The following is a 16616-nucleotide window of genomic DNA, read 5'->3' as shown; positions in this document are numbered from 1 at the left end:
ATACAAATGTGTAATGTGCTGATAATGAGAGGCTATATGGTTTGGCAGACAGCCTAGATGAACACCACCAAGGCTCAGACAGGGGGTGGGTTATGTGGCCTCTGCAGGCAGTCTCTAACACCGTGTGGCTGTGACAAAAGGGTGAAATACATTCTGAAGGCAGAGAGACAGGTCACAGGAATCAAACACAGCTATCTCACTACTTTAACCACTTTTTTGTCTAATCTTAGAAAACCAAAAAAACAGCACAAGTCTGAAGGAGTACAATGCAAGGGTGGGGATCAGGAAAGCTGAATTAAGTCTTGGCTCTTCTACTGAGTGACCCTAGATCGTCATTTCACCTCTCTGGACACCAGCTCCCTAATCTGTAAAATGAGGGGGGCTGTTTGGACTTGATGTCTTACTTTAACATTCTATGTTTCTCAGGTTTTTAACAATGATGCTACAAAACTTATCCAATAAAGAAAGACTTAGAAGAATATCTGATTTAGTGAAGAACAAAGAAATGTTAAATATAGATCAGAGTATCTTACCAGGCCAGAAAAATTCATGACACATAGAGTTTATGGTGGGGATGTGATTTGGGCGAACATAGCAGTAATCAATAGGTGCTTCAGGCTCTGGTTTCCAATTGGCATCATTCTTATGAAGATAGGCACGTATCTCTGCCAGAAGCTGAAGCTTAGGAGGTTTTGATTCATAATCACGCCTCCCAGTATCAAAGGAAGAAAACACAAAATAACACCACCGTGAAAAAAAAAAACCAAACCTTATTATTATAAGCTATTTGATGATCATAGAACACATAATGTTTGAAAATTCAAGATAACCTGCTCTTCTTTATAGGGCTGACGTAGTAAAGAAGTAGACAACAAAATAACATTCTTAGCATATGAACAACACACTCAAAATGTCTCTTAAGGAAACTGCTGTTCCATTAACTTAGCGCTGGTTAAGAAAAGTCAGACTGAAGACTCAGAAATTAAAAATCACACAACCACAGAACATGTGAAGCACAAATAATACAGGTCCAAGTTTTTTCTTGCTCAGTGATTCTATCCCTGAAATGACCAACTCTAGGGATTAAGAAGTTATTAGTTCATTCAACTTCTGTTTGCTCTGCCTATTTCAACAATAGAACCCATTATTATAAACTACGATGGTGTTCATTACAATGTTAGTATTATCCAGTTAGGCACTAAAGTAGGATGCTGTTCCATACAACTTTATTTCCTATTATTAATAGCTATAACCATGCAAAAACTAAGAATTTTAATAAAAGGACTTTTACTGATCTCATTTTAAAGTTAACTATTACTCTGAATCTGTTGGACTAATGGTTAAAATCTCCAAATCCTTTTTAAAATCTCTTCTTTGGAAAAATCAGAGAAACTAAATAATTTTGGTCTATATTTTTTTCCCAAGGTTTTCTGACTCTCATATCCCAAGCTATCTTTTTTGCTTTCAGGTATGAATATGGTAAGTGAATGAAATCTGAAAATGCCTTATCTTCTGTTTGCTGAGGTCCTCTCACAATCTGGAGTTTTTATTCACTACAATGGGAGAATCCTATGGCATGATCTTAGAGGATTATGCTGCCCTACCATGCCTCATAATAATACTGTTCTTGCTGTGTGTAACAACAAGAGCAGGACACTAAATAGAACTGTAAGTTCAAGTCATATCGCTGGGTAAGCGTAACACTGCAGAGTATGACTGAAACTTGGCTGTGTGTGCAAACTCTCTCTCCCTCAGAAGTAATAAGAATGAAACAAGAGAGAGATCAGGGGAACTACCAAAATAAAAAATTGGAAGAGGTAAGTAATGTAAATTAAGGAAGAGGACAAGAGGCTAAACTTGACAAAAGGAAAAAAAGCATGAGAAAGAAATGGTGAAGCCTGGCCTTTAGATGAATGAAGTTAAAAACAGAGCCACCTTCACTTTTACTCAGAAACCCTTCATCTCCACTCCCCTTAGGCTCCATGCAGAAAGCAGACTGACAAGGCGAAAAGGAAGGGAGACAAGGATCACGTCAATGACAGACAGGACATAAAACTTCTGTTGCCATATACCTGATATAAGGTTTCAATACCCGAGAAGTATAAGGGCTGACGATACTCTGGTCCGCTGCCATATCTTCTGATCCCACCAAACGGGATAAAAATTTCGTCGTCTGGTGCCGATACCCTTTTCTGGATGGCAAGGCGGTCTAAGACAAAGAAAAATGTGTCATATAAGATTACTCAAAGTATTAATCAGCAATTAAACTACAAGTCTTTTTCTGTGACCAGAAAACAAGTCCTTTTGTGTTACCCATCTGGAAAACTTAAGGCTCTTGCAGACTTATCTTGATATTAAAAATCTATGGAATAACATCACTGCAAATATTTTAGAATGAAACATTCCAAAACTTTAGAAGTGATTTTTCTTGCTAGGTCTGAAAAAAAAAGTGTTTTTTAAAGCAGCTGGGATTACACCTGCAACAGGAACTATCTAAATTTCTGCATGGGCTTTTAAATACTCAGCCAGAGATGAATAAGCTGGCATAATTTCATCACATTTCTCCTAACCCCATTTAGATTTCTATACATTCTACGTCCATACAATACAGATAAAGAGTACACAGTCAATTTCACATACCAATAAAGCAAACATTAGGGACAGTAGGTTCAATAGATAGAGTGCCAGGCCTGGAGTCAGGAAGACTCATCTTCCTGAGTTCAAATCCGGCCTCAGACACTTATCAGCTATGTGACTGTTGGAAAGTCATTCAATTCTATTGGCTTCATTTTCTTCCCTTTTGAAATGACCAAGAGAAGTAAATGGTAAATCTCTCCAGTATCTCTGCCAAGAGAATCCCGACAATAACAAAGAAGACATCATCTATAGACTGAATGCATTAGCCAGACTAGGATTAGAGGTTAAGTACCGGTAAGGACACATGAATTTTTTTTTCAGGTTTTCTGGTTCCCCTAGCTGTCAGTGTCCCCTTTCCTCTGTCCCTGACACTTTTGTGTGTGTGAATGTTTTTAAATACAATCTATACTTCAGTATTTGCAAGCCTGAAGTATTCTCAATTTCCTGGAAGCTCCTTGAAGGTAGGGACTACCTTCCTCTTGTTTTAGAAACCCCAGTACCTAGCACAATGCCTGGCATTTAATAAAGGCATGTTGATTATGTTCTCCAACTTGAAAAAGCAACAACCTAGTATTGACATAAATTAACATCTAAAACAAATTCCTATTGTAGACAGCAGATATACACTGTTATAAGAGGGCACATACCAAAGAGAAGTTAAAAGGTCCTAAGAGACACAACTTTTGTTCCTTTTGTAACTGAATTAGCAGATTTCATATATTTTCTTAAGAATACAAATTAGAAATATTCTGTTCTCACTGTTACTACAACGTACTCTGAGTCATGGAGCCCTGAACTATTATGGTTTTATAGCATAGAAACTACTTAACTCACGATTTTTATAAGGTTATTTCCTGAAGCATGAAGGTAAAGCTTAACAATAAAGAGCCATTTCAATATAGTAGCCAGGCTCTTAGGCTGGAAAATAGTATCTAGCTTGTGCTTCAATCACTAATTTTATTTTTAGAAAATTCTGAATCCAAGTCACCCAAATTACACTTAATTTTTTCCAAAGTTGTAAAAGACTAACAAAACCTAAGTTATCCCTCTTCTGAAGTCCTACAGCATTTATTGCTTGTACCACTCAACTGGCACTTAACACCTAGTATCCTTTTAATACCACCTATCTCCTCAGATACACTTCCAAGTTTTCTGAGAAGAACTGAGATTTTTCTTGCTCCCAAAGGCCTAACCTACTCACTTAAAACACAGTAGGTGCTTCCTAGTTGACACATGATATTCTCACTATAAAGCAGGAGGCATTAACAGCAATCCTTAGTGCCTATTAGTGGCAAGGACGCATGCTGGGGGTGTGTCCAATACACAAAAGAGAACTTAAAATGCAGAAAAAAGAGAGAAGACTATATATAGGAGGTAGCGTGACAGAGTAGGCAGGGTACTGATCACAGGTCTTCAGGAAGACCTATATTCAAATCCTGCCTCCTACAATCAATAGTCAACCTCCAGGCACTATGCTGAGCACTAGGGATACAAAGAAAAGTAAAAAACAATTCCTGATCTCAAGAAGCTTAGTTTTAGTGAGCGCAATAGCTATACAACCATAGGCAATTCATTTAGCCTCTGAGCCTCACACAACCTTTGAAAATTTGTTCACTAAATTAAACATGGGTTGTAATCTGTCCTGATGTTCCATGTGGAAAGTGAAATGTATTATCAATCATGTTCATACTATTAAACAGCTTCATTCTATTATTTTCAGGGAATACAGAGTAAGTTAAATGTTCGAATGTCAGGACACATCTGCTGCATCAAAACAAAATACAATTAAAATGTTTGAAATTTTTCAAAAAATAAAATGTTCAGTCATTCTTTTCTACAGCAATCATTAACACACAAACTCGAATTTGCCCAGTTAAAGCACTTTACTGGTTCTCTGCCTCTAGCACCACTCACTTGATAACGGTCAAGGATTCTGAAGTCCTGACAGGTTGTTCTGTAAGTGGCATGTCCAGCTGGAATTCTGGATGCTCCTCCATCTTTGGATCCATAGATACCATCCACCAGAAGCAGGGCAGCATTAACAACCTGGTCCAAGTCAAAAAGAGGCAATCCCCTCTCTCTCTTGGCTTGCCTGACAATCAGTTTCCGCTTTAACCTTCTGGCTTCTGGAGTGCCCAGCACGGCCCTGGGGCAGGCCTCCAGTCTCCTCAGCAGGAGCTTTTCCTCGTAGATGCTGAGGGGTGCATACTTGGGACCTTTGGGCTTCCTCTCTTTCTCCAGCTGCGGCTTCCTCTTCTCTCTTGCTCTTGTCTGTGAGGACGCACTGGAGTCCTCGGTGTCTTCACTGTCAGCTTCTGCCCGCTCAGTCTTCTCCTCCTCGCTCTCCACCTCCTGCTTGATGTGTTCCGGTGCTCTGACTTTCTTTCTCCCTCCCACCGCAGCCCCAGAGCTTGACGACGCAGGACAAGGGGGCACGTATTCTATTCCAGGGTCTATAACGCCATCTCCTTCCATTTCCTCATCATCTAAACATGGCACAAAAACAAAGAATTACCAAAAAAAAAAAAAAAAACGACCAAAGGAAACTAAATGAACACACTCTCTTTAAAGGTAACTAAATTTGGCAAATATTTATTAACTGCCTACTATGTGAAAGATAGAATAACTAAACAGTTCCTATCCTCAAAAGTTTTTATTCTACTAGGCAAAATAAACATTTTCTATGGAAATGAGAAAATAACTATAAGGATGGCTTAATACAAAGAGAATAGACCTTAACAGATTAAATTAACAGACCTACTAAACAGATTAAAATAATAGAACATAATGAAAGAATTATGAAAACATGGTTAAATCCATTCATTGATAGAAGTACAAACTAATAAAAATCTTTTTTGAAGAGATTAATCTAACAGCACTGAGTAAAAGTTAGAAAAATTATCATGCCCTTTGACCAACAGCTTCATTCTTGAGAATATACCCTGCAAGTATTATCAAAAACAAAGAGCGAACTGCCCAAAGATTTTCACAGAAATGCATAATCACAAAAAAAAAAGTAAATGTCAACAATGGCAGAATGGTTAAAGTGAACATTAATGCAATGAAATATTTCAGGGAAAGGATGCCTAGAAATGATTTCAGTGGCATAGGAAACTCTCAACATGGAGACTTCTTACTTGGCAGTTCACTAGTAATGTATAATCTTAGAAAACTGCCTGGGATACTGAAAGGCTAAATGACTTGCTCATGACCACAAACCTCTAAGGGTTAGAAGCAACAATCCTGAAGCACTGATTTGTAAACAAGTATAAGGACTGTAACAATGATCAAAAAATACCTAAAAAGACTTTAATGAAATAATGCAGAGAAAAGAAAAAATAATAAAATACATACTATACCCATGTAAGAGAAAAAGTGAATGAGAACAAAAAATTCTAATGGGTACTTGGAGCAGCTAAAAAAATTATGATGCTTTATTCACTAAAATTAATTTAAATGTAAATGTTTACTAAGCAAGTTTAGGCAGCTGTACAGATGTTCAGTGTTAAGTTTTTCAACAAAACCTTTTTTTTTAAACAGAGGCTTGTGAGTAAGAAGACTGGTTCTAGCTCCAATTTTGACACATTAGCTATCTAAAACTAACTAGTGTTTATATATTTTAATGTCTGAAAGTTTTTTATTCAAAATAACCTGATGAGGTAAATACTATGGATATTATTAACTTAATTTCTGATGAAAAAATAAAGGCAAAGATAAGCTGACTTTGCCAAGCTTCCAACGTCAGAGCCAGGATTTGACCTAGGTTTTTCTTGACCCTTGAGTCCTGACAATTTTCTTGAATTTTAAGTTCACTGCCCGTTCAAATGACACCATATTACTTTACTTTATTATGGGTCTATTTGTAACATAGAAGTAACAGTTGTGAAAGTTCTTTGAAAACTAAAGGCATTTACGCAGGGAGTATTTTGTAAAAACATGCACATTTGAAAATGAATTTTCCTGTTTTCAAATTGCTAGGTGAACTCTTTTCAAAATGCAGTCAAAGGGCCATTCAAAACCAAATGTAAACCTAAAATGATCAGACTTTAAGTATAACTAAAAAAATCCCTGAAAACTCCACAAACCACCAATAAACTCATTAGAAAAGACATTTCAGGAGTCAGGTGTAAGAATTTTTCTTGCATGCAGACTACAAACAGTAACGAATGGCAACTGAATTAGTTTCTACTTGGGCAAGGACTTAATTATAATTAGCACAAGTCACCACTAATGACCCTAATGCTTTTCTAATAGACTTCAAAGAGATTGTTCAAAGTGAACTGAACTTACATTGCCATTTTAGGCAGAGGTATCTAAAAATAGGCAAGAATTCATTCAGTGGCCATGATATATACTTTATTTTGCCTCATTCTGAGAGTCTTTATAGCAATATTGTTATAAAGGAGCATAATATTCAATTTATGAATTTTTCATATTTTTTGTGCCTTTTTTTCTCCCTCAACTCTTTCTTTCCAGCCAAACAAAGTATAAAAGTCAAATCAATTATTTGTTGGTAGTTTTTGCAAAAAGTCTGGTAAAGATATTTAAACTGTTAATTTAAAAAAGGATTTGAATATCAAATACCTTTGCTAAGTGTGAGATCCAAGATGTATAAGATTAATAGAACCATTTCTAACAGTCAAAGAATATGGACAATTCCCAAAGGAAGGCAAATCACAAAACTTATCAAAGATTTGCTTCAAATCGCTAAAATAAATAATATAAATCAAATATCTCTGGGGTTTTAACCCACATTCAAGCAAACAGGAAAAGGTAAAAAAAGATATAAATGTTTGAAGGGCTACAAAAGACCAGCACATGAAAATGTGGTAGAGTTAAATGTCCAACCACTTTAGAAAACAATGTGGAATTATACTAAAAAAGTGAGTAAAATGTCCATATTGTTTGACCCTGAGATTCATTTCCTAAGCATATAAAAAATTAGGCAAAAAGTAGAAAGGTTCCACATACACCAAAATATTCACATCTGTACTTTTACTGGTAGCAAAGAACTTCATATCTATACCAAATACATGACCATCAACAGGCAAATAGGTAGACAAAATGTCATAAGAATTTAATTAACTATTACCAAAGAATAAGTATGAGGGGTGGATTTATATGAACTGATGCACAATGAAGTCAGCAGAAACAGCAAAAAAATAAACAAATCACAATAATGTAAACAGAGAAAACTACCCACCCAAACCTCAAAGGATGTGCAATTCTAATGACCACTCTTTTCCCTGAAAAAGAATTTTTAAAAATGCATCCCTCCCTCCCTCCCTTTCTTTGCATTAGTGGAAGCAACAATGCATATGAAATACTTCATATATTGACACCTTACTGATATGTGATTAGTTTTGCTGAACTGATTTCCTTTCTTTGTAATCTTTGTTTTAACAGATGGTTCACCGGGTAGGGAGGAGAAAGGATATATTTGAAAATGAACGTGATATGAAAACATTCTCAATAAGATTTTTTTAAAAGGGTTCAGATTGAAGTTAATAATGATACATTTAATCCACCCATGTTTCCTTTAATCCTTATCATAGGATAGCCTTTGTTTGAAAGATAATATATTTTCAGAATAACCTACCAATGCTTTTATAGCAAATGGTAGAACATATCTCTATTACAGAATCATCATTGCAATTAGCCCATAGAAAACTGTCTACATTACTTTGGCTGAGTGATAAAATTACACATTTTTAAAAATCAAAGAATGTTACATTTCCCACTAACACAGAGACATACAGCCCAGCTCCCATATACCTATTCCAGCAAAAACTCTTTAGTCTGCATCAGACCAAATGATCACCAAGAAACCCAATAAGAAACTATAGAAAATTACTTCTTCCACCCCAAAACTACACCAAAAAGTCAGCCAGAATCCTATGAACAATAGGAAAAGGGGACCCATCAGCAAAGTCAGCACTAGTACAGACAGGGTAGTACTACAGTGCCACCAATGCCCATGTCTACAGGAAGCATGAGTGGACGGACACCCCGTGAAAGCTACAGAACAATCATAAAGTGCTGGCAAACAGGACAGCAGTCATCAGTTAGTGTGGTGTCATGGAACTAAAACCTGCAGTTTAGAGATTGTGAGGTCTCTAATACCCTGCTCAGAGATGCCAAAGAGGGCCTTGGAGGTCCAGCAATGCTGAGGATGGTGTGTACCCCTGGGAAGGGTCTAGATTTCAGACTGACAAATTGCCTTCTTACCCATCACATCTTTTTTCCATTGGTGAATTCCTTCTGGGAGGACTACATTTTGGAGAGACCCAGTCAGGCCAATCCTTAATCCAGCTTTGCTTCTGACACCGCTAGACTTTGTCACATGACCATGCTGGGGTACCTCTATCCCCAGTCCACTACCCATTTTCAGCTCACTTTTTTGTACTGTCTTCCTCCATTAGAATGTAAGCTCCTAGAAGAACCAGGAGAATATTGTATACAGTAACACTGTTCGATGATCAACCATGATTGATTTAGCTCTTCTCAGCAATACAATGGTCCAAGACAATTCCAAAAGACTCGTGATGGAAAATGCTATCCACATCCAGAGAGAACTGATGAGAGTCTGAATGCACATCGAAGCATACTATTTTCATCCTCTAGGATTTTTTTCCCTTTTACTTTCTTTTAGGACATGACTGATGCGAAACTGTTTTACATGATTGCACATGTACATCAGATTATGTGACATGTTGGGGAGAGGAGGTAGAAAAATTTGGAACTCAAAATCTTTCAAAAAATAAATGTCTTTATATGTAACTGGAAAAAACACAATACTGTTAATTTTTTTTTTAAAGAATTTAAACAAGTGGTTTTTTTTTTTTTTGGCTTTTACTTGTGCCTAACACTTAACAAAATGCCTGACACATATTAAGTGCTTAATAAATGCTTATTTGCTGCCTGTCTAGGAAGGGAAAGGAACTTAAGGTGAGAGCATTCAAGGAAATCATCCCATGCAAAAGTATAGCAGGGAGCAGAATCTGATCCTGCCACAAAGCGTGAATTCAAGAATGAAAGCCAGAGAGATGAGTAAATCAAGGAAAACACAGAATACTATTTAAAATTACTGCAAATCTAGAGATTCCAAAAGAGTGAGTAAAACTCCATGATACCTACAAACAAAGACTCAAAGGAAAAAAATGGATCTTCAAGAAAGACTACATGAATACCAAATTAAAAGAAACAAGAGATAAATAAGAATAGACCAAATAGAAAATGACAGACTCCATGAAATAGCAAGAAATAATGAAAAACTAAACCACTGAAAAGATGGAAAATATAAAAGATCTATACTAACCTGGAAAATAGGTTAAGGAAATATAATGTAGGAACCACTGAACTCTCTGAAAACTATAATTAAAAAACAAAGCCAGACATTCTATCAAGAAATCACTAATAAAAACTGCCCAGGTCTCTTACAAGTAAAGAGTAAAGACAGAAAGAATATCAAGCACCTCCTGAAAGGAATTCTCAAAACAATAGTCCTGGAAATGCTAGAGCCCAAATCCAGAGCTCTCAAGTTTAAAAAAGATCAAAAAAACCAAACCACAAAAAACCCCATAGTGTATGAGGAACTAAAGTCAAGATCACCTAAGACCTAGTCATTTCTACTATAAACCAGAGATTCTGGAATACAACATTCTAAAAGGCAAGGGATAAGCTTACAATGGAAAGAAAATAACTTACTGTGCAGAGTGGAATGCAATTCTGTAAAAAAAACAAAACACCAGACCTTTAATGGAGAAGACTCCCAAGTACTTCGTTAATCTATTGCCAACACTATAATGGAGAAAGTGTCCCTTCAGAACCTTAATGTCTTCAAAGTATATTAAGGGAGTTAGGAAAGAAAACAGAGATTCTAGGGTAGACACAAGGGAGAGTAAAAGGAATGATGCTAGTGTGGAAAACGAAAAAAAGGTGAGGAAATTGCTATTTCTCCAATTGTGTCGGGAGGAGAACATACAACTTGGAGGCAAGGTATAGGGAGCAGATATAAGTAAATCTCACTTTTATCTGAAATGGACAAGAGCTAAGCATACACATAGGAACAGTTTATTCTAGGAATACATCAAACTTAATAGGAAGAGTAAATATGGAGGCGATCAGTTAATAAAGGGAAGTTACAAGATGACAAAAAGAAAAGCAAGGAACTAAAGGAATATTTCAGATTGCCTCTTAGACAGCTTGAGAATGGCCGCGCAAATTGTGGTTTATGGATATAATGGACTATGCTGTAAAAATGATGAAAGGCAGGCCACTCATTTGCCATGTGAAAAAATGGTCTAAATCACTATTAGAGAAATGCAAATAAAACTAACTTTCAGGTAAGGTCTCATAACCATCAGACGGGTTGTAAAGACTGAAAATGCTGAAGGTCTATGGGCCAGTAAGTTCACTAACGCACTGGTTAGTGGAGCTATGAACTAGTAAAACCATTCTGGAAAACAATGTGCAATTATGTCCCAAAAGCAATTAAACTGCGCATATATACCTTTTGACCCTCCAATTCCTCTACTATATTTAAATCACAGAGGGATCAATGAAAGAAGCTAAAAAGTATACGAACAAAACTATTTGTGGCAGCTCTTTCCGTGGTGGCAAATACTTGGAAAACGAGGGGATGTCAATCAATCGGGGAGTAGCTGAACAAATTACAGCACATTAATGTGATGGAATCCTGCTGCGCTTAAGAAATGACAGAGATGGTATCAGAAGAACCAAGGAAGATTTGTAAGGACTGAGGCACAGGGATGTGAGCAGAACAACTTTTACAGTAACAATACTGTAAGATAATTAACTTTTAAAGACAGTATTAGTAACCGATCAATACACAGCTCCAAAAAACTCAAGATGAAACATGCTATTTACCCTTCAGATAGTGAACTGATGGATTCAGAGTACAAACTGAAGTTTATTTTCTTTTGGACACGGTGAATGCAGGAATCGTACGAGTACATGTATTTGTAATAGGCTTTATTTTTCTTGCTTCTAAATGGGGGAGGAGAAGAGAAAGAGAATTCAGAACTGAAAATAACAGCGAATTTGTTTTAAAAGAAGAAATGAGGGAGAGGCTATTTCAGAGAATCCTGGGCAGAACAGAGAAGGAAACCAGGAAGACAGTTTACCCAAGGACAGAAACACTGCAAAGAAAAGAATTAAGATCAATGTGATGACCAAATACGTCTCCCAAAAATCTATGATGTAGTAGGTTACCCATGCACCTCCTAACAAGAGGTAATGAACACAAGATGCAGAGACAGACATTTTTAAACAGTTACTGTGTGGATTCATTTTGCTCTGTTATGCTAATTTGTTACAAGGATTTTCTCTTCATCCTTCTTGTTCTTCTGATTTTGAAAAGGAGTTAGCAATAAGGATGCAAAAAAAGGTCACTAAAACTTTTTAAAAAGAAAAATAAATTAGGAAAGAATCACAGACAATGAATTTTGAAAGTAATGTGTAGATTTTATTATATACTTTTAAAAAAGCAAGGCAGCATTGAAATAGATTCAGTTTCATAGAAGCCCTTTTTTGGGTCTTCTGTTGTGTAAACAGAAATGTTTAGTATTTAAGTCAGAATAAAAAATTTTAAACAACAGAATGTATGAAAATTTGGTTTAGAGTTATATTTTATCCAATATACAATATTAAATAAATTTAAAATATATTAAATATAATAGTCAACAAAATTTATCAAAGTGAAGAAAAGACTGTGAGGGTTGGCAGAACCTAACAGGCAACTCTTACCATGAAATAAGGCTTGTGGTGGCATTACATCTGGAATAAGATCGGCTTCTGACAGCAAGCTAGGAGTTGCTGAATGGGAAGCTGGAGTTCCAGGAGCAGAAAAATCAAGAGAAGGAGAAGGAGATGGGCTTGTCAAAGGGGTTCGATCAGAGGAACTCAAGGATGAAAAGTCAATCACCTCTCCCTTCTCAAGAACCATGTCAGGCCGACGGCCACGGCTGATGAATTTGACTGGGGTGGAAGATGTGCTTCTATCCAAGAAACCAGCTGCTTCTTTCTGGGCTCTTCTAATGTCTTTAGCTTCTTGAGTTCGTGATCTCTTCTCCTTCAGTTCCATGGCAGATTCCACAGGATTTCGACTCACTCTTTTCCTAAGCCCCTCTACTGTGATGATAGGATCCAAAGCTGGTTTTGAAGCTAAAGAAAATAAACATGCAAACACTCATTTACCATTTATGTATCTAAACTCTTCACTGACCATAAGCTGTTCTGCTTGGTTTCAACTCCAGGAACATTAAGCCTTCCCCAGGTTAAACTCACCACCTCATTATCTCAGAGATAGGTTTCAGCTTTGAGAATCCACACCCTCCCAACTAGCCTGTCCCTTCAGATTAGAGGGCTGGAGGGCAGAAAAATAAAATCTTCCCAAGACCTCCCATTATATAGAGGGCTTCCAAAAAATTTCATTTACCACAAGCTGTTCTGCTTGATTTGATTCCCAAGAACCTCAAGCCCTAAGTGGGGTACGCTCTGGCACCCCGCCCCTTCCTTTTCAGCTTCCTTTTGTATGCAGCCTTTCCCTATTTCCTTAGTAAGCTCCTTGAAGGCAGGCACAGTCTTTCTTTTTCAGATTGGTATCCTCATTCTGATTTATAAGTCAGACACAGTGCTTAAGAAATTTTTATTGACCCTTACTCAAGCAAGCATTCAACTTTAGATCCTTTGGGTACACATTCAGCTATGTGCTTATTAGTACAAAGCTTTATACTCAGAACTCAATGAACGCCTAATTATGCTAAAATAAGGCTTTTTAATGTCTCCAAAGTGTCAATTTAAAAAGTAAAAGATATTTAGAAATCTGATTTTGGGCAAGAAATTTTCAAATACTTGAGATAAATTACAAAACGTGCACTTTTATTAGTAAAAGGAGGAAGGTGTTTTAGGTTTAAAAAAAAAACACTTTAAAAATACTGTCATATGGAACTTATCAACAAAGTAGTTTACACAGATACAAACTAGCTATTCCAGTTAAAAATAGGGCTCTATCTTTAGGATCTCTTATGTTTAAACTTGGTTGACTTTGGCTTGCCTGGCACCTCTTGTACTGTTCCAGGTACCTTTTACTTTCAGAGCAGAAGCAGACAATTTCTCTCCCTCAGGTTTCATTGTTGGGGGCTTGTTATGAACAAGTTTCCACCATCCCGGTTCTCCAAATTCCTGAGCACCTGAACGGAAAAACACTGGGCTGCCCACACTAAGGCAACCTGCTACTGTGCTCCACCAGGTTGAAGTTTTTTTTCTAAAAGAAAGGACAAAGTTTATTTAAAATCAAGAATTATATGTTTTCTAACTGACAACTATCTTTAGGTGCAGATAAATAATATTCCCTATATATTTCAGCAAATGTGACTTTCTGACAGTCAATGTTTATTGCATTACTGAGATGTTCAAGGAAACAAATTTTAATTCATTTAAAGGTATTAAAAATATATTTGATATTGCACAGATGTCAAAAAATTAAACAAGGTGCTATAACTATTTCCAGAAGCTTGAGAATCAGTGGCTTACAAAGTTCTTTTGCCCAGACCAGTTCATTTTGCCTGAGGGCTTCTTTGGAAAACACCCATTAGCAGTACTGAAGCAGAACTAGAACTGCATGGCATGTACCACAAGCTCTGAGGGTTGAAACTTCAGGGAAATTGAATTTCAATTTCAATTTTGTGGAAAATAGTTTTAGTTCTAAAGTATGAATGAAAAAGATGCTATGTCCCAGGAGTCCTAAAATGTTAGCTTATTTAATAGGGGAAAAAAAACTTTCAAAGTATGCTTTCACAACATTATGAAAGAAGCTATTAAGAGAATTCTCTTAAAAATTTTCAATGTAAAGGCCATGCATGGTCTGCTCTCCAGAGACTAAATTAGAAGATCCTCAAGAAGAAATGGTTATTTAGAAACACTAGAACTAATAAGAAAATGCAAAAAGGTCATTTTTTTCAATGATACGGGTATGAGAAATATTTCGGATAAGAAGTACCAGCCTAATTGGAGCTCCACTGGAGAGTACCCTTCTGCATTTCCTTCTTTCACCCTTTGAAATTCAAAGTGCTGAATCAGCAGAAGGGAAAAAAAGGTTAGTAAATACCTCACTATACTTCCACTCTCTCTGAAATCCTCATACATACCATGACCTGGGTGTAGAAATGAAATAAACCCACTGTCCCCAGTTAAAGGCCTCTTCTAAAAATACCTTTTAGTATTCTACGACACCATGGCAAAAAGAGTCAAACACCGGTGTCTTTAATACAGATTAGAAAAGACTCAGGAGGCATCAGACTTGCACCTCAATTTTTCACGATAACAGATTAGGAAGTGTTTGGTGAGCATAATCCCAAATTTCTTATCTGCTCATGTGTCTAACAGATGCAGACTGAGTTGATAAGAAATAATATGGGAAAGCAACTTTTTTGGTTTCTACTATGAAGCCCAGAGGATCATTTCTCCACTTCTCTGAGGAAAAGGGAGGCCTCAAAGAGAACATGAAATTATTTCTAAAACTGTTATCTGATAATATTCATAACACTGAGTAACAATTAGCAAACTCATTAATTATACTATGCACTCTCAAAGACATCCACATGTAAACCTTTTTCTATCATCATAACACACAGTATTTTCCTGAGCCTAAACCTCTGACATATACAAATTTTAAGTTAATTTCTCATATTAGGAACATTAACCAGCTTGGGGGGGTTTTGTCATGAATTTCTTGACAAGACAGACAACGTATTTACATATTCTGTGTTTAATTAAAAATATGCTTTTAGAAACAGACATGCTCAAATTGTTCTTTAGTCATCAAAAACATACCCTCTAGAGAAATTTAAACCTAGAATAACAAATGTAACTTACAAGAGCCAGCAAAAATTATTTCATGTCATTAAAGACATGGAAACCTAGAAACCTAAATTGGTAGTATTGGGTTACCAGTCAAGTTTTCATTGACTTTCTGTAATATGTATATACAGTGATAAAATAACAGGTCTAGTCAAAAAGAAGCAAAAAAGTTATTTAAGTCTGGAACTGAATAGAAATATCTCACATACACTGTACAATCTTCCTAAGTGCACTTTCAAACTTTATCTAGGTTCTAAGTATGCTATAGACATTCATAAATTTCATTTTAAAGTAACTTAAAACAGTATTCTTATTTCAGATTCTGTGAAAAAGAAAAAATTACTCTCTTAAGATATGTACTATCATACAGCTACAAAAGATCAGGATGCATTTCAGCTCTGAAAATTTAATTTGTCTCTGAAAAATATTTGTAGTCTTTATCTCACCTAAAATCTCAATTATTAAAACTTTAAAATTGCATAAGGATTTTATAAAGACTCTTTTTATCATTTATATAAGGAGTGACATCTCAAAAGAAGGTCAACAAGTATTTACCAAATGACTGCTGTGTATGCTAAATACTGGTGACACAAATACAAAAAACAGTCCCTGCTCTCAAAGAGCTCACAGTCTAATGAGGGAGAAAATATGCAAATACTATATACAAAAATAATAAATACAGCATATATTAGAAATAGTATCAGAGGGAAAAGCCCTAAAAATAAGGACAACTGCAACAGGCTTCTTGTAGATGATGACATTTTAGCAGAGACCTGAAAGTAGCCAGAATGTTAGATTCAATGGCAAAAAAAACGAAACAAAACAAAAAAATACTATAATAGTAAAAAGAAAATAATGTCAGCTCTAAGCAGATGACTCTCCAACTAAACCCCAGGACTCAGGGTTAACAAGGACAAACAAACAAGCCAATTCCATCAAATCAGACAGAATTTTAAAAAAAACAGACAAAAATTTGGCAAACACTTCTTACTAAAAGATGCTATAAGAAAAAAACACTCATAAAACCCACAAACATTTCAAAGCTATAATTTCACTTTCTTTCTTACCACACAGCAAAGGTACATTAAAACAAATTC

At 36.0% G+C, this 16616-nt stretch overlaps 1 protein-coding gene across 2 annotated transcripts in view; it reads right to left on the bottom strand.

The window, feature by feature from the left end:
• The window catches only part of KAT14 (lysine acetyltransferase 14), a 32678-nt gene that overhangs the window by 9350 nt on the left and 6712 nt on the right, over positions 1 to 16616 (bottom strand). For both annotated transcript variants that reach the window (XM_072634532.1, XM_072634533.1), the window contains exons 4-8: positions 13743 to 13924; positions 12406 to 12822; positions 4552 to 5123; positions 2073 to 2209; positions 534 to 709 (exon numbers count right to left, since the gene is read on the bottom strand). In XM_072634532.1, coding sequence (XP_072490633.1) covers positions 534 to 709; positions 2073 to 2209; positions 4552 to 5123; positions 12406 to 12822; positions 13743 to 13924 — 1484 coding nt within the window. The remainder of the gene's footprint in view (positions 1 to 533; positions 710 to 2072; positions 2210 to 4551; positions 5124 to 12405; positions 12823 to 13742; positions 13925 to 16616) is intronic.

Source organism: Notamacropus eugenii, chromosome 1, assembly GCF_028372415.1.
Source record: "Notamacropus eugenii isolate mMacEug1 chromosome 1, mMacEug1.pri_v2, whole genome shotgun sequence".
Lineage (NCBI taxonomy): Eukaryota > Metazoa > Chordata > Mammalia > Diprotodontia > Macropodidae > Notamacropus > Notamacropus eugenii.
Note: the sequence above shows the minus strand (reverse complement) of the source record. Positions and strands in the feature narration are given on the sequence as shown.